Source organism: Phycodurus eques, chromosome 2, assembly GCF_024500275.1.
Source record: "Phycodurus eques isolate BA_2022a chromosome 2, UOR_Pequ_1.1, whole genome shotgun sequence".
NCBI classification, from domain to species: Eukaryota; Metazoa; Chordata; class Actinopteri; order Syngnathiformes; family Syngnathidae; genus Phycodurus; species Phycodurus eques.
The window spans coordinates 33,496,102-33,515,432 of record NC_084526.1 but is presented as its reverse complement, the minus strand read 5'-3'; the positions used below and the strand labels follow the sequence as shown (position 1 = coordinate 33,515,432).

Sequence of the window (19,331 nt, the reverse complement as noted above, 5' to 3'; positions counted from 1 at the left end):
TGCTTTGCATCCTCTCTCTCCCCCGTCCCCCCTCTCTGTTTTCAGCACCTGTCTCCAATCAGCCTCATCAACACCGCTTGCTTGTTTTTTTTAAGCTTGCTTGTTCCAGGAAATCCTCGCCAAATTTGTGGGTGCCGAATCCAAAACTGATCTCAATTTTTCTCTATCATGTCACATTTTTTTAACTATATGAGCCCTGTTTTCTTAAAAAAATATGAAAAATATATGTATCTCTGTAAATAAAACACTAAGATGGAATAGTTACAAGCTTCCAAAACTAAAAAAAAAAGCAGAAAACGAAATAGAACTTACAACAGTATGCCCATGGGTACAAGGTTAAGAGAAAAGCCAGAACAAATTATCTTAATTCCTACTATGCTAGCTTTCTCTATGCAGATATTGATAGCACTGACCTATTGGAAGCTGCACACACCTCTCACTGCACTGTCTCAATTGTGACTGCACAAACAAGTTGCCACGTAGCTGTAGATGAGTCTAATCGCAATCAACTGGTAAGTCTTACTACCGCTAATCAGTGGAATTTTGCTTATCTGGAGGGTATCTGGAAGGTAAACTTGACGTGCTTGAAAAAAACTGACTGCAATTTTGGAATCAGCATGCCAATTGTAGTATTATTCAGCATAAAAATCTAACTTAACAGAATTTATTTTCACATTGTTCCCCAGTGGAGAAAATACAAAGATTTATTTGTCTGTGTTAGGCCCATAACTTCGCACCAGTGTGCACTTTGTTCTGCCACTCGTAGTTAAGAAAATGCTAGCACAATGAACAGCCAAAGTATAAACAATTTAATTCTGCTCTCCGAGGCACATCACTTGCAATGCATTTGTGTGTATGTGTCTGTCTGTGTGTGTGTGGCCCCGTTGCTTTGACAGTTACCATGCATCTTCCCTGCTACTGTGTGAGACCGTAATAATGTGCACACAGCAGGTTGTTTGAAAAGTAAAACAAATGTTTTTGTCTTCTTTTTAAGAATGTGTGCAGCACACTGTGGTGTACTATGGGAAAAACCTGCCACTCCAAGCTGGACGGAGCCGTGGATGGTACCAGTTGTGGCCAAGATATGGTGAGTCTTCTGTTTTATTAGTTTTGACTCTCTTAGTGGCTTTTTTCTATGAAATGTATTGTTCAGATCAGTGTTCCTTTCATGCAGTAGTTTTTGGATTTACAGGGGGTCTTCGGTTTACGATGGAGTTCCATTTCTAGGGCAGCTGCTTAACCAAAATTTGTATGCCAATGGAACGAACCGTACTCCATCACAACAGTAGTAACAATTTTAGGCCATTAATATAAAATAATGAAATGAAAAAAAGTCAGTATGATGGTAAATGAGCACATCTTGTGCCACGTGACAACATATTCTTGTTCCGCTGCACCAACTATTTCATTGTGTGCTGTTTGTAGCCTCAAAAAGTCGTAACTGCAGCAAATATTTGTTAGAAAAACTCTTCTTGGCCATAAACATAAAACTATCAAATGAAAAACATTACATACAGTGGTAACTCAGCATGCCTTCTTGTGCCGCATGATGACTTGTTCGTATGCTGCGGATCATTCCTAACTTCCACATTTCTAATGTGGATCCCCACCAATACTGAAAAAAAACACCAGAAAATTCAAAGTCGTACAGTATTACATGACTTTCAGGACAACGTCATTTGTACATTTTAATTTTATTGCTATAAGTGTGATGCATTTTTAATGACTTTTTTTAATTAATTAGTAAAAACGGCAAATTTTAAATAATTGAAAATGGAATTAATGCAAAAAAACTTCTCGTCTCACGTGAAGCCCCCCCCCCCACACACAAAAAAAAGTGATTCCTCGTATTCGTATTTGTAAAATTTAATTGAACCAAAAGAAACTGACAGCAAAGTGTGTGGGTTTTGGGTTTAGTACATTACCTCCAATCAGCGAAGGACATAAAGAGTTAATTTATTCTGTATTCTAAACTGTGCTATTTTCTTGTCAGTGGTGCCTCAGTGGGCAGTGTGTCACAGCCGGACATTACCCAGACAGTGTCAACGGTGGCTGGGGTACATGGAGTCAGTGGTCGGCCTGTTCAAGGTCATGTGGGGCAGGAGTTGAGAGTGCGCAGCGGGACTGTGACGACCCAGTGTAAGTTTTATCAATTTTTTTAAGTGTATTTTTTTTGTTTAAAAATCAAAGTTTATCATTAGGTACACCGCACAGTCTAATTAGATACAATGCAAGAGTATTGTCCTAATTCTGCTTTTAAACAGACAAGTTTTGATTGACAAAGAGGTCTTATTTCAAAGTTTATTAGTTGCAATGCACAAAAGATATTTTACCTTCAATCCAAAAGGTTGTAGTGGTCCTTCTCCTGACAGATTGGACAAGAGCCTTCCTGATGTGCGTATGTCTGCTCCTACTAACCGTGGATATCCTAACTGGGCCTTAGTCAAAGCCGCTTGCAGAAAAGGGCCACTACACCTGAGCCTGAAGAAATAAACAGGAGGCCGAAAGTGGTGGTCCCCTTTGTGCCTGGTTTGTCCAAGAAAGTCTGATTTCTCTTCCTTAGACGAAAGCTGGTTCAACCCAAGGACGGAACCCCGAGAAGCAAACTCAGCAATGCTTTTTATGCCGTGCAGTGTAGTGAGGCGTGCATGACCTCTACATTGGGGAACCAAGCAGGCTTTTAACAGGCGCGTCGGCACAACATTTTTCAGGTATAGAGTCAGCAGTTCATTTGCATTTCAAGAAGAAGGGACATTGTTTTGACGACAATATTCAAAATCTGTATTAGGGAGATTCTGGTTTGAAAGAGGTGTAAAAGAAGGCATCTATGTCAAATTTGAAAAGCCGTCTCTAAACAGAGGAGCAGGTTTGAGGTGTCACTTATCGACTGTCTATAACTATCTCCTGACTAGGGATGGGAGTCGAAAACCAGTTCTTTTTTTAGAATCTCAGTAATTAAATTCCTAGGAATCATTTCTAATCTTGCCTGACTTCCGCTTATCGATTCCAAGAAAGAAAGAGGGAAAAAAAACATAAAAACAGTGCTTTAATTGACCGGGACTTGGCTGCTGGTGAGGCCACTTATGCACCTCATTCTTTGGTGTTATTTGGCTGATGCAGCTGAGGGGAAAGCAGGGAGTGAGAGGTAAAAATAGGGGCGGGGGGGAGAATCAACGCTGTGACTGGGGCTGGGCTGTTTAAAGCAGCTTAAAGTGTCTCGTTCTCGACTGTTATTGGGCTAACTTCACAGCGAGGAGGCGAAAACTATTTTAAGTGTTGAGAAATCGATTTTTCGTCCTCGTCCAAAGTCTTGCTACAGCATTTTATACGAACTGTAGGCTTTTAATACTAGACATGGAAATACCATAAAGCATCATGTTACAATAGTAATGAGACGTAACAAATGCGTGGACTATGATATCTCTGTCACTAGCGGATGGGATGGCCGTATCTTAGCGATATTGCAAAGATTAAAAAACAACAACAACACAGTTTTGGTAATATTCAATATGAGAAATATGAAAATTTTGAATCACTGTTAATTAGTGAGCGGCACGGTGGACGACTGGTTAGAGTGTCTCCCTCACAGTTTTGAGGACCGGGGTTCAATCCCCGGTGTGGAGTTTCGCCTGTCTGGAGTTTGGATTTTCACCCCATGCCTGCGTGGATTTTCTCCGGGTTTCCTCCCACATCCCAAAAACATGCATGGTAGGTTAATTGAAGACTCTAAATTGCCCGTAGGTGTGAATGTGAGTTCAAATGGTTGTTTGTTTATGTGTGCCCTGCAATTGGCTGGCAACCTGTTCAGGGTGTACCCCGCTTCCTGCCCGAAGATAGCTGGGATAGGCTCCAGCACTCCCGTGACCCGACCCTTGTGAGGATAAGTGGCTCAGAAAATGGATGGATGTTAATTAGTGGATCGCACCCAAGTCCACTGTGGTTAAAGTGACCAAGCGTGAGCACACTTTGATTAAAAAAAAATCAATAAATAAAATGCACACACACACACACTAATTAAATCCCAATTGCTTCTTCCCACATTCCAAAAACATGTAGCTTGGGTACTCTGAAGACTAAATTGTCCATATGTGCAAATATGAGAATGAATGGTTGTTTGTCTATATGTGTACTTGGCTGGTGTACGCAGCCCAAAGTCATCTGGGATTGGCTCCAGGTCACCCGCAACCCTTTCGAGGATAAGCAGTGCAGAAAATGGATTGACTTGACCTAAGCAATCAACTGTGTTAACACTAACAACTCTGTCCTTCAGTCCCAGGAACAGAGGGAAGTACTGCCTGGGAGAAAGACAGCGGTATCGCATCTGTAACACAACACCGTGTCCAAACAACATTCCCACATTTAGAGATATTCAGTGCAGTCACTTCAACAGTGCACTCTATAAGGGCAAATTCTACAAGTGGGTTGCAGTGATTAGCAGAGGTGAGCAAGCCAATTTAGATTCACGTTGACAAGATGTGATGTTTTGTTGGTGTGCTTTACCGTGTACGGTCACGCAGTGTCTCACACATGTGTGTCCATGTTCTTCAGTCAGTCCTTGTGAACTCCACTGCCGTCCACTGAATGAACATTTCTCAGAAAAGATGCGCGATGCCGTCACTGATGGTACTCCGTGTTTTGAAGGCAACAAAAGCAGAGACATGTGCATCAATGGCATCTGTAAGGTAGCAGTATGTCTGTTTCATATATACACTCAAAGACAAAGGTTGAGTTCATCTGTCAATTTGATGTAAACAATTGGTATACCGAATATACTGCACTGTATTCCTGTGTTTGGTGAAATATTAAATATGGTACATTCTCTCTGGCGACAACCGTTATGCAGTTGACATTTTACACTGAATGTTAATCAAAATGCTGTGGCCATGTTTTCTTTCCTTCCCAAGATAACCAATTGACTATCTGAGCCAAAATGCCAGTTACTGATACACTCTTTGCATATAGGATAGACTCCAGATTTCATGACATTTTGTGACATCAGACACTCATCCTTTCACAATTTCTCTGTCATAGCTACGATTTTATCCATTCATCCATCCAGCCAGCCATCCATTTTCTATAGCCCTTGTCTTCATTAGGGTCGCAGCTCACTTTGGACATGTACCCAGCACACCCTGTGTCAGGAGTGTAAACAAAAAAACAAAAAAACACTACAAAAAGCAAAAGTGCAGACGCGAGTACAGAAACCATACATCCATCCACTCTCAACACCGGTTATCCTGTTCAGGGTCGTGGGGCGCTGGAGGCTATCCCAGCTGACTTCTAGCGAAAGGCGGACCACTTCCTGAACTGGTCGCCAGTCAGTTGCAGGGCACATATAGACACGGACAACCATTCGCACTCACATTCACACCGTCACTGAGTGGAAACTGAACCCACGTTGCCCGCACCAAAGTCAGGTGAGTGTACCACTACACCATCAGTGACTTGAGTACAGAAACCAAGAACAGCAAAAAAATAAATAAATAAATAAATAAAAAAATCTATTGGAACAAAAGTTGAAACCCAAAATTATAGCAGTACTTAAAAACAAAACTACGATAAGTACTTCTGGAAAACCAAATATACGTTTACCAAATGCTAACACAAAATCACAGTACCACTTGCACACACACCTTTAGTATCACTGGAAACGACAAGAAAGAATACGACAGGAACAAAGCTAGGAGACTCGAGAATAGCAGGTAAGCAAAACAGCAGTAAAAGTAATACTTCTGCAACTTCCTCAAGAATGAGCCACCCTTAAATATACCCACGAGCAAATTGCCAGCAGGTTCGCCTCAGTAGCTCCGCCCAAATCTCCTAGACAACCGTTAAGGGCAGAGAGAGAAAGGCATTACCAATCAGGCAATCAAAACACATAACATGACACCCCGTCGCAAGTCAATCACTGGACACATAGACAAACAACCGTTGAACCACCATGCAGCCAGGGTTATTTGATTTAAATCCTTGATTTACAACCCCAATTCCAATGAAGTTGGGACGTTGTGTTAAACAAATAAAAACGGAATACAATGATTTGCAAATCATGTTCAACCTATATTTAATTTAATACACTACAAAGACCAGATATTTAATTTTCAAACTGAAAAACTTTATTCTTTTGAACAAATAATCATTAACTTAGAATTTTATGGCTGCAACACGTTCCCAAAAAGCTGGGACAAGGTCATGTTTACCACTGTGTTACATCACCTTTTCTTTTAACAACATTCAATAATTGTTGAAGCTTTGTAGGTTGAATTCCTTCCCATTTTTGCTTGATGTACAGCTTCAGCTGTTCAACAGTCCGGGGTCTCCATTGTCGTATTTTACTCTTCATAATATGCCACACATTTTCAATGGGAGACAGGTCTGGACTACAGGCAGGCCAGGCTAGTACCCACACTCTTTTACTACGAAGCCACGCAGAATACACATTACACATTATAACACATGCAGAATGTGGTTTGACATTGTCTTGCTGAAATAAGCAGGGGTGTCCATGAAAAAGACGTTGCTTGGATTGCAGCATATGTTTCTCCAAAACCTGTATGTACCTTGCAGCATTAATGGTGCCTTCACAGATGTGTAAATTACCCATGCCATTGGCACTAACACAGCCCCATACCATCACAGATGCTGGCTTTTTAACTTTGTGTCCACAATAGTCCGGATGGTTCTTTTCCTCTTTAACCCGGACGACAAGATGTCCACAATTCCCAAAAACAATTTGAAATGTGGACTCGTCGGACCACAGGACACTTTTCCACTTTGCATCAGTCCACCATAGATGAGCTCGAGCCCAGAGAAGCCGGCGGCGTTTCTGGGTGTTGTTGATAAATGGCTTTTGCTTTGCATTGTAGAGTTTCAAGTTGCACTTACGGATGTAGTGCCGAACTGTATTTACTGACATTGTTTTTCTGAAGTAGGCGGCTCAGTGTCCAGCTGGTTAGAGCTAGCCACTAGGGGTTCAATCGCCGGCCCCGCCTGTGTAGAGTTTGCATGTTCTCCCCGTGCCTGCATGGGTTTTCTTCCGGCACTCCGGTTTCCTCCCACATCCCAAAAACATGCATGGTAGGTTAATTGAAGACTCTAAATTCACAAAGCGGTGTCCATGAAGTCATGTACAGAATTGTTTTATTTATTCATTGAACCTTATCCAGGTGAGGTATTTACATACATATACATACTGTACAATGTGATATAGTAACAAGTTAAATATTGCATTACATCATAGCACATGGTGAATAAAAGGTCCATAAAAGGCAGCGATATGATTTAAAGCTGGAAAACCTGCATGGTGAAAAATGGAATTGCCTGAATACCAAGACATGAGAAACACTTGTTTTTGAAAAAATAAATACATAAATAAATTTGGAAGCCTTCGGATGACTACAGATATGATTTATTGTTCACAAATTTGTAGTGGAACAGTGCAAGGATTTAGGCTTATGTCCCTATTGCATTTTCCAGCTGAGAAATCACATCCATAGTCATCTGCAAGCTTCGAATCCGGCCTCCCCTGTGTAGAGTTTGCATGTTCTCCCCGTGCCTGCGCGGGTTTTCTTCGGGTACTCCGGTTTCCTCCCACATTGAAAAAACATGCAAGGTATATTGATTGAGGACTCCAAATTGCCCGTTGGTCCGAATGTGAGTGCGAATGGTTGTTTGTTTTTATGTGCCATGTGAGTTGTTGGTGACCAGTTGAGGGTGTACTCTGCCTTTCACCCAAAGATAGCTGGGATAGGTTCCAGCACGCCTGCGACCCAAGTGAGGATAAGTGGTACAGAAGATGGATGTATGGATATTCTAATTTATTGAAATGTCAATGAGTGAGGCATTTAGTATTCCTAATTAGAATTTTGTGAAAAGGTGTGCGTGCATCTTCAGCCATTATTAAACTTACAAACATGCATCGATTCTTCCACCCATCAATTCATCCATCCATAAAAAACACATAGCTGTTTATTCTTCCAGCTTACATTCACACATCCATCCAAACTTTCACTTAACCAGTCATTTAGTAGGCTGTCCAGATTTTTTATTTTTTTTTTGCCATTGTTTTGCAATTGGTTTAGATAATGTTTTGTGTCATGTGTTGTTGCATGTGTGTCATAGAATGTTGGCTGCGACGATGTGATTGAGTCAAGTGCCATGGAGGATCGCTGCGGAGTGTGTCTTGGTAACGGCTCCACCTGTGCAACTGTGAGGAAAACATTTGAGGAAAGTGAAGGACTTGGTATGTTTGTTGTATGTATGTTGGTATGTGTTTTCATTACCGACTTAATTACACAGTAATAGTTAACAATATTATGACTAGAAGTGTTTCTCAAATCATATCATCTATGACATGATAGATTGTTTTTATGTTTTAAGAGTGATTCTAGCCAATATTTGTGATTCTGTTGGAAACTAAATTTGCTTCCCTTTAAAATAGTGGTTGTTAACGCAGGGTCAGGATTATTTTTGTGATTAGTCAACTAATCGTATCATATATATACTGTATACACACACACACACACATTGTGTCCATTCTCATATGATTTGTTACGTCACGCTCCGCTTGACCATCATTAGCAGCATACCTTTCGTTACAACATTTTGCAACGTTCCGACTTTGCAAGCAATGTTTTTGCAGGTGGTAGACATTAAAACGAAGTAAAGGAACACTTTGTTGTGAGAATAAAATGAGAGTGACAATGCCAAGGTGAAGCTGCACATTTCTGAACTTGTCTCTGTAAGGCAATAGCAAAAAGCAAATTGTTGTTTTTATTTTTTGACCACATTGATTATGTGTCCAGATGATGAGTAGTTCATTTTGTGTGCTTCATCAATTACACACCAATGTTTAGAATTTGAAAAAGACACAAATTGTGTCAGCCCAATTATTAAGGGTTGGGTGGATGCACATATGAAACTGCGGGGTTCAGTACCTAAGAAGAACCACTCCTTTAAAACGATGCTCCATCTCTACGGAGTATGCATTTGTGGGAAGACCAGCACTACTAGCTATATACTGTACGTGGCCACTGTTGTACGTGAACGAGTTCAATGAACGAAAGTTCATGTACTCATTCATATTTTGTGCAAACGTGAAGTGAACTTGGTTAATTTCTGCCTGATGAATATGATTGAGAACCCGCTCATTCTGGCGTCAAAGAACAGTTTTGAACAAAAGTTCGTTTTCATTCAAGAGTGCCAGGTTTTGTTAGGGAATTCCAGGACAAAACCCATCTGAACACACTGTATATGGGCCTTCATATGTTGACGGCTAAACGCTCTATTTGGGAACCAATTCAGTACGGCCACAGCCACCATTCATGGCAGGCACGTGCGTTCAGTGACACTGCGTATATTGGAGTGAATGTGTTCTTCTGCGGTTCTTTGTAATATAGTACATAATTGTAAACATTGATTACTAGGAAAATTATTATTTCATACAAGCAACATGTTTTTCCTCATGTTTTGGAGGCTGAAAGCTGCAGCTGGCTACTAGTGTGGAATGAATGAGTGTCAACAATGGGAAAATGAAATGCCAGTATTTTAAGGGTAATTGTCAGGATTCAGGTTGAATGTTGGACCCAGATGCAGAAAAGACAGGGAGGTGAGTTTGTGGATAACGGTTGATGGCAGCTTGGAAGCGAACAAAGGAACTCCAAGGACTAAATCCGGGATTGGCAGAGTTTCAACGAGGACCGGTCTGGGAGGGTGTGGTCGGTGGGCCTGGGACTGGACGAAACCGGTTTTATTAGGGAAACGTGGAAGGTGGGGTGAATGCGGAGAGAGGCAGGGAGCTTAGGGCGTACCGCTCATGGATTTACCACAGCCACAATCTCATAGGGGCCAATGAAATGGGGGGACAGTTGTTTGGATTCAACCTTGAGTGATAGATGCTTCGCACTGAGCCACACTTTCTGACCAACCGTGTAAGCGGTCATCGGGATGCGGCGACGGTTCGCCACCAGAAGCATTGACGGAGGAAGGCCAATGTTCTGCGGATTCCAGGGTGACAGGTAAGTCGCGATGAATGGGCCCACTGTAGCACCTGTGGACGGACCGAATCAGGGACAACCAGGGAGTTCCGCGGACCCACACCAGGATCAGCTTGTTCTTCATGGGCCTCCTTTACCAGTGTTTTTATTTCTAATGTGATTGAAACCAGAAAGCAACGGGGACACAATATGAGATCTGGATCATTCTCGACACTCTCCGAGGCGAACAGGGCATCCGCCTTGGTGTTCTGGGCGGTAGGAAAAGGTAAAGGTGAACTGGTCAAAAAAAAATCCCCACCTGGCTTGACGGGAGCTCAGCCTCTTAGCAGAGCGGATGTATTCCAAATTCTTGTGGTCGGTCCACACGATGAATGGGTGTTCGGCGCCTTCCAGAAAATGCCGCCATCTTCACTGCCAAGAGCTCCCGGTCTCCGATCCCATAATTTTTCGCTGCTTGAGACAACTTGCGAGAAAAGAAGGCGCAAGGGTAGACCTTACCATCAGTCTGGGTTCGCTGAGACAGCACCGCACCAACCCCCGCCTCTGATGCATCGACCTCAACTATGAACTACCTCTGTGGATCTGGTCCAGTCGATGCTGGGGTTATGGAGCCTCAGCCAAGGCAAGCCAAGCAGGATTGGAACTCAAGATGGTTACCTGATAGCTTGAGGGAAACAGGAGAAGTCTCTTGCTGGATATGGGTGATCAGCCGCCCATCAAGGGCAGTGGCATTCCTGAGAGTGGTCAGAGCCTGTAGATGATTTTTTTATCTGTTTAACTAGGCGGTTGTCAATGAGATTCTCGTCAGCTCCAGAGTCTACTAGGGCTAAAACGGGCAGAGACAGATCATTCCAACAGATGGTAGGACACATCTGAAAACGGACAGAAGAGGAGGAACTTGCATTCTGACTCACCAACTCCTCCTTTATTGGTGAGTCTCCCAGTTTGATGGACGTGTGGGACAGTTTGCGATGTAGTGGCCCGTCTCTCCACAATATCTCCAAATCTGAGAGTTTTGTTCGGCCAAGTTGCATGGGTTCACCGATCTCGGGAAGCGGGGCTGGTGACAAAGTCTGCGGCTCAAAGGAGGATTTGAGAGTGGAGTGCTGTGGAGAAGGAAGCGGGGTAGGCGGAGTCTGTGACCTCAAGTTGCGTTCCTGCTGCCGCTCACGGAGACGACAATCCAGTCTGATAGAAAAATCAATCAGCTGATCTAGGGAGCTTGGCTCATACCTGGAGGGCAACTCGTCTTTAAGAGACTCCTTCAGGGCCCCCCGAAACACTTCTTGTAGCTCCTCATCATAAAAGTTACTCTCGGCAGCGAGAGTCCGAAAAGTGATACCAAATTCAGCCACACTGCGACAGCCCTGTCGGAGTAATATCAGCCGTTTAGCGGCCTCCCTCCCGCGCACCGGGTGGTAAAAAATTCATCTCCATGGAAAAAGAAGAGTATGACGCACAGACGGCTGACCGTTTCTCCCATTCCGCCGTGGCCCACGAGAGCGCTGTACCCCGGAGACAGCGGATGAGGTAGGCAATTTTAGCGTTGTCGGTGGAGTACGACTGTGGTTGCTGTTCAAAGACAAGTGAACACTGGACCAAAAAGGTGCGACAAGACCCTAGATTGCCATCGTAAGGGGCTGGTGCGGGTACATACGGTTCACGCATTACGTGGGTGAGGGGGGGCAGTGGGAGCGGTGGATGCTGCAGCAGGCGGCTGTGCGCAAGGTTGGAGTGAGGCAAATTTATTTTGGATGGATGTGAGAGCTTATGAGAAGTCACGCACCTTTTGAATCGGCAGGGTGAGGGCTTGGTCGTGTTGCTCCAAAAGAATCCTCTGTCCGGTAACTGTTTGGCAAAGGGGATCCGTCTCTGCTGGGTCCATGACGGGCCAGACTATGCTGTCAGGATTCAGGTTCCAAGTTGGACCCAGATGCAGAGACGACAGGGATGTGAGTTTGTGAATAACGGTTTATTGCAGCTTGGAACCGAACAAAGGAACTCCGAGGACTAAATATAAATTGGCAGGGTTCCAACGAGGACCGGTCTGGCAGGGTAAGAGTCCGTGTTGTCGGTGGGCCGCAAGAGGTGGGCACTGGTTTGCAGGGAGCAGGGGCAGATGGCACACTGGGGACAAAGAACAAGAATTAGGTACAGGTAACTCACTAGGTCTTCAGGAAGCAAAAAGATAGGCAAAGTGGGTAGGCTACGAACTCGACGTCGAGCGTTGATAGTCCGGCGATGAGTTAGAATCCCACAGCGTCTTAAGAGCAGTCAGGTGTAATTAGCATGACAAGATGCAGCTGCTAGACTCCAACACGTCAACCCTGCAAAGCACTTATGAGACACAAACACACCCACACACACAGACACACACACACACACACACACACAGAGGCTGGACTCAGGGTGCTGAAACAGCAGCCCTGACAGTAATAGCCTGCCAGCAACATACTGAGAAAATAACAAAAATAACTACTCTTTTTTGGAATGTTGAACTTAGTTCAAAATTTTTAATGATGAACTATGAACTGAACAAGTTCATTTTTGGAACGGTGAACTGAACTTTGAATTAGTTCGCGTAGAAAATGAATTTTCCCAACACTGTGTGTGGCACCTATGTAAAATGAGCCAAATCCTCACTGCCTGTGCAAAACAACTTATACAGCTGTTGCTCTTGGCTCTTGTTTAGTGTTCTTTAGTGGCTTGAATGATTAAAGTCCCATCAGTAGCAAGGAAGAAACAAGGCATACAGTATTGGCCTTTTTCAGTCTATCCTTTATAGCCCAGACTGTGGATGTACGGTATTGTCTTAACGATGACAATCAATCATGCCGTCCTATACCATCGCACTGCGTTCACCAAAAGGTGTTATGTTACCTCTCTGAGCAAGCGGCATATCATTGCATGGTGAGGATTTGGCAATTTAAGTTTAAATGGACCCAACATACAAGCTGCTCATCCCACAAATGTCTGTTACTTTGAAAAGGGACAATACTTAAAAGGGAAATGAACTGGCTCCCTATCGGTATAAGGTTTACTGGCAAGAAGCAGTGTTACAACATAGAAATAATCTACAACAAATTTCTGAACTTTTTGTTTTGTGTTTATGAAACACTTAACAAAACTATGTCCCAAACCCTTTGTATGCATTAACTGTGATTCCTCAAGAATTGCCACTTAGATGAGATGCATTGTCATCAAGGTTATGTGGACATTGGACTGATCCCAGAGGGATCATGGGACATCAGGATTGAAGAGATGGCTGAAGCTGGAAATTTCCTAGCGCTCAGAGGTGACAGTCCCAATAAGTATTATCTGAATGGTGGCTGGACTATACAATGGAATGGCGAGTACAAGGCAGCTGGGGCCGTATTTACCTATGAACGGACAGGCCATCTGGAGAACCTGACTTCACCTGGGCCCACCATGGAACCACTGTGGATTCAGGTGAGATTGAGCATGAAATTCGATGTTCGATTTTTTTGTGATGCCTGTCATTAAAGATGTGTTTGCACCCAAACTGTGCAATTACCATTTAACCCTTCTATTATCCTTTGGGTCAATTTGACCCTATTCAGTCGCTGACATCTCTAAATGTGAATAATGGGTACAACTGGGTAAGCATAAAATTAACACATTATGTTTTTAATGTCCTGTACACATGTTGTAGCTGTTCTTTGTGGTCAATTTGAACCCTGGGCTGTTTCAGCTGTGTGGGACATATCACAAATACAGTATCGACATTTAACACACATTTGTTTTGAATGATACTGAGGTCAGTTTAACATACGATTTTATCATCTTCAACTTCAAAAAGCTTTTGGGCCCTAACCTAACATAACCATAACGCTAGTAGTGCATGAACCACTGATAGTTGACACGTTGCTTGACCATTTGTAAACTATTTCTCTTGGTGCTGTCTGATTATAAGGCATCCTCCTCTGATGAGAATGATACCCTCAGGTTTTTACCCTACTGTTGTCTATTGACCTCCAGCAAACATTTCTTTCCAAAAATGAAAAGTAATTGTGGTATGTCCCCCCACTTGAACACCAGGGTAGACTTAGTGCTTCTACTGTCATCAAAATGGTTCCAGATACGCTGTCAGAGGTGTGCCAGTCATAAAGTCAGCATTTGAGTTGAATTTTTTTTTTACTGCTGGTAATAAATTTAGAGGGGCAGGCATGTGTATGGGGACAGTTGGAAAGATTTGGATGTGACCCACATGCTAGCCTACACTGGGTTGCAAAGGGTGAAATAAGAGCAAGCCTTTGGGCTAGTGACACTGTAAGCGCAATATTTCTCACCACCATAGTTCACAGCACCTTGTTCTTTGTTTGTTTGTTTGTTTTATAAGCTTTGATGACAAACTACACCCGGGGAAATATCTCACATTCAGAGTAAAATCCATCTAAAATTGTTTTTTTTAATTATGACCAAAAAGACATAATACATGTTTCTATCAACAGAATTTTTTTTTATTACAAACATTTTAGATGCACTAATTTGTACTACTGTTATAATTGTGAATACATTTAATCACAAAAATATAAATCTTTCCAATTAAAGTGAGAATTTTAGGTTACCTGTATATTTCTCGATAATATAACAGGTATTCTGTAAGTACAAGGGCGTTGTGGTTGATTGTGTGGCACGGTTTGTGCCAAACAGTATTGGATGGGACCCAAAACAAGACTGAGACAGAGGAAGCAGTTGGAAGGGGATAAAACATTTGAAGTTACTCATCTTACCACCTTATTTTAGCAAAAAGGGCTCTATATTCGTAGACTGTTCAACGTGCACCAGAGCGCAAATGGTGCGCATCTTGATTTTCGTGCCAGCACAAGGGTCATAGGGCATTTGCCTATTTGGCAGACCGGTCTGCGCCAAGCTGTCTTGTATCAGCGAAAGTGAGGGTGTTCCCTTGGAGATGTGCTTGGCGTGGTGAGATCCCGGTCCACAGTCTAAACTTAGGCCTGGTCATACCACGTCTAAGTTCTGGCGCGTGTATCTAATGTGATTTTGGTGAATCCGATCAGTGTACATGCGGGCAGACAGGCACACGAGGTCCTTGGACGTGTGGTGGATGACAGATTTATTTCAACAGTGGGCATCCAAACCTCTTAATCATTGTAAAAATCAATTAATTGAATGCATTGCTAATTTACGTTGCCAGCGATTATTCACCATCTTCTTCTGTTTTTTAATAAGGGAATAACGCTAACGTTCAATGTGTCAGTCACGCACAGATCGCTGAGTCCTCTTCCGCATAAACTGTATGACGTCACCATATGCGAGACTATTTTCGGCGCTTTCAAAGGGTATACAATAACCACCGAGTGTTTGGCTCATGTGGAAAGGTTTTAAAAACTTTGTTATAAAGCTAGTAAATGTAATTTCCCTACTGGAATGAATAAAATACTCTAATCGATCGATCGATCGATCGGTCGGTCGGTCGGTCGGTCTGCCGGTCTGTCGGTCTGGCTGGCTGTCTGTCTGTCTGTCTATATCTGTTTAACACCTAACAGCGTTCCTTATCCAACAAAGCAATTGTTTCAAATGTCCTGAAATCCATCCAGTTGGTTTCAGGAGGGGTTTCATATAACGTAATAATGTTATCAGAGTTACATATAATAAAGGCTGGTTTTGTTTATTTTGATTTCATATTTTATTTATATCACTTATTTTACTTTTTTACATTTTATTACTTATTTTCAAAGTAAAATATTTTTTCATTTTGCATTTAATATTTCATTTCAGTCATATTTCTACAGACATATTTAAGTATACAAGGACTTTAAGTATCATACCAACACACATTTACACATGCTTTGGCATGGAATTTGATACCCAAGGTCCCAGATTAGCCCAGTAAGTCTGAAGACTGAAATATAAATACAAAAAGAAATCAGATAAACTAAAACAAGGTAAAGAAAAAAAAAAGTTACAAATAACACAATAGCACTATTAATCGATTTTATTTTATTTTGTCTCACTCGAAACTGTGTTGGATTTACTTATTTTTGCAGCTCCTCTTTCAAGAAACCAATCCAGGAGTTCGCTATGAATACACAATCAGTCAAAATGTTTCTGAGGGCAATAACACCCCTGCTTCAGTTTTCTGGAAGTGTGGTTCATGGACTGAATGCAGTGCCACGTGTGGAGCAGGTAGGGGAACAAGATTCTTGTTTGTTGAGTTATAAGTCAAAGGAAACAGTTCCAATGTGTTTTAATAACATTTCTGTGACACGCTTTCATCAAAATAACCCAAGATCGAGAATTACACCACTTTTTACGCACACTATTTCTTCTCTTGCTGGAAATCAGCCTGTTCTGTTATGCAAGTGAGCCAACCCTCATCCTGCCCCTTATACTGCTGGACCAATGGCCAGTCCAGCTTTAGTTACCATGATGTCTGGGGATAGAGCCCGAGCTCTGGGACTAGTGAGTCGTTGCAAGCTGCCTGTTGTCATCTGTCACTGCTGGCAAGCAGTGGCACTTTCTGATACGTGCGATATTGTGCGGCTTAACATGGTGGCATTTCTTGGGAGAGGGAGGGTGGGGGGCAGCAACGAGACACTTTCTAACGCAACAAATGAGCTACCTTTAGTTCCTCTGCTTCTCCAAAGAGACCGAAGTTTCTTCAAGACCAACGACGACAACGGAAGGAAAGGGCCGGTCCCCTAACCTCTTTTCACCTCGTGTTGTTCAAAAAAATGAGTACGATGAATTGGCTTGTCCCGGATTGGCCGCCACATATTCCCACCTTGAATTGTAACAAATTCCTTCATTTGGCTGTTTGGAGTGAAAATGGGACAATGTGTTGGTATATGGTAATTATGTGCCGGTATTGGATCCTAATTCATTGCTGTTTGGGTAATGCGAGTAAAATGTGGGCAACCCAATCAGGGGAGACTTTTGTATCGTGCTGGTGTAGTGGGGAAGTGTGAGTCGGATTGTGACTTTAAAGGGGATTCTCACACAGAGCGCTATGCTTGTGAGATGGAAAGGAATGCAAAGGAGTGGTGAAAGGGATATGATTCAGGGGGGTGATGGAAAGAAGAGGGGGAGAATGTAGGGTGACTAGTGAATAGATGTTGTAGGTGTGAGGGCAATACGTGGTAGAGGGGCTAGGAAACATCACATATTTGGTGTGTGAGCGTTTCTTGCTGGCATACAACTTCACATGAGCAGATTGACTTCAAAAATGTGGAGAACAGAAAAGTAGACATACACAAATAGCATAGAGGCAACCTACCCCGACAAAGAAAAAGAATAGAGGGACTACGAGCTCGGAGGAAGGGGAAGGGAGGGTACTGTAGAGGCGTGGAAATGAGGGATGAAAAAGGGGTTGTATAAGATTGATCACACATGCCTTATGAACATGGATGTTATCTGATTTTATGTATACATATGGTAATATGACACAGTGCGTGTTTATTGTTGTATATACTATACTTTACTCAGAAAATAGTTAGAGTTTGTGTCGGATCAGTAGCGTGTGATTAAGCTGTGTGTGCACTTGGCTGGTCTGGTTGTGGGGGTTTTGAGGGAAATAGGAGAAAAGGGAAGAAAAAGAAGAAAGGTGAGGGAGAAAAAAGAAAGGGAATAAGGAGAGAGGGAGAAAAAAAGAAGAAGAAAAAGGAAGAAAGGTTGGGTGAATGAACTCGTAAGTGTGTAGGGGGGTGGGGGGGGGGGGATGAAAAGAATATAATTTACATTGTTATAGGAAGTTACTGAAGATAAAATTTTGGATTATTTTTGAACCACAACAGACTATAACTCCAATAGTTCAATCAAGAAATCACTTAAAAAGAACGTCTGACAAAATGAAGTCAGCCAAAAGATCTCAAAAAAACTGCAACAAAGTGTTAAGATCCGAAGAAATTCAAGAACAGATGAGAAATAAAGGAATTAACATCTATGTGTGTGCATGTGCAGGAATGCCTCCATGCATGAAAACCTCTCATTTCATTGTCATTCCAGGTGTTCAGAGGCAGATTTATCACTGTGTAGAAAGAACCAACGGGATAGTGGATGAGTCATTTTGTGACCCTTTAACCCGACCTGATGACAACCAAACCACCTGTAACAATGAGCCTTGTCCAGCCATGTGAGTTTGCCCTTGAAACATTACCTGCAACTAGGGCTGCCACCAACGATTATTTTGGTATTCGATGAGTCACCGATTATTTTTGCGATTAGTCGACTAATCGTATCATATATATACTGTATACACACACGCACACACACACAAACACACACACTGTGGAATCTCGATAAAACGGACCCCGACTGTCTGGACCAAACAATGTGTCCAAAAATTGTCATGGTCTGTGTTTTGGTTTGGGTTGTGTTTAGTTTTGTTCCATATTTTCCTGTGTTCCATGTTTGTCATGTGCTCATATGGTTGTTGTGTCCACCTGTTCTCGTCGACTTTGTGTCGACCAATCAGCTCTCTCCAGCCACTCGTGTCTTGTCCAGGTGTTCCTCGTTGTCTCGTCAATCTGTTTGTATTTAGTTCCCTGGTTTCTTTCAGTTCTTGTCGGTTCATTGTCCTTATCACATATCTTTGCAGTATGTCATTGTCAGGTGTCATTGTCACTGTCTGTGGCATTTCATAGTTGCCAGATGTCGCTCAGTTATTTCATCAAGTGTTTCTTCATTACTTTGTGTTTAGAGTTTGGACTCTGTTAATTTAGCATTTAGACTTTTTCATGATCCTTGTTTTCCTTAGTTTTTTGGAATTATATATCATTTTTTATATACTCCTGCACTACTGCGTTGCTTCCCTGCACTTGGGTCCTCCATGTTTTTGCCTTGCCTTCCTCGCCTTCGACCAAACCCCAAACGTGACAAAAATACTTTCCAGCTCTCACCTAAACTACCGCTCACAGTCTATTATTCCAGAATTGGATTGTTTTCGGCTTCCACCGTTTCAGAGTGTGTGGGTCAGTGACGTGGCCCCAATTTTCAACGACATTGTGCAGTCGTAAATAATTGCTTAAGCCGATTGACCGTGAATGTCAACAACAAGCGAAGCCACATGTACTGTACCCTGCTTACTGTACAAGCTTTCACTTGGACTAACTTGAGTTTTTCCAGATGCGTCCTTTCAACAGTTTCTAGTGTGTCAATATTAACTTTAGATCCAACATTAACCATAACATTGAGATGAGTTCTAATCAGAATGTGTATATGAATGTTAATGCTGTTTGCTAGAAGCTTGCCCTCATTGTCACCTCAGTAATGGCAGCCGGAAACCAAGCAGAAGGGAAAGGATCTTTAGGGTTTTCCATGAGTGTTAGCATTAAGATGGTGATCTTTAAAATG

The 19,331-nt window shown here is 42.4% G+C and overlaps 1 protein-coding gene across 1 annotated transcript in view; it reads left to right on the top strand.

The window, feature by feature from the left end:
* The window catches only part of LOC133416197 (A disintegrin and metalloproteinase with thrombospondin motifs 7), a 100,656-nt gene that overhangs the window by 62,896 nt on the left and 18,429 nt on the right, over positions 1-19,331 (top strand). The window contains exons 10-17 of the mRNA XM_061702949.1: positions 995-1,087; positions 1,994-2,139; positions 4,271-4,440; positions 4,549-4,682; positions 8,122-8,242; positions 13,201-13,445; positions 16,028-16,166; positions 17,985-18,111. Coding sequence (XP_061558933.1) covers positions 995-1,087; positions 1,994-2,139; positions 4,271-4,440; positions 4,549-4,682; positions 8,122-8,242; positions 13,201-13,445; positions 16,028-16,166; positions 17,985-18,111 — 1,175 coding nt within the window. The remainder of the gene's footprint in view (positions 1-994; positions 1,088-1,993; positions 2,140-4,270; positions 4,441-4,548; positions 4,683-8,121; positions 8,243-13,200; positions 13,446-16,027; positions 16,167-17,984; positions 18,112-19,331) is intronic.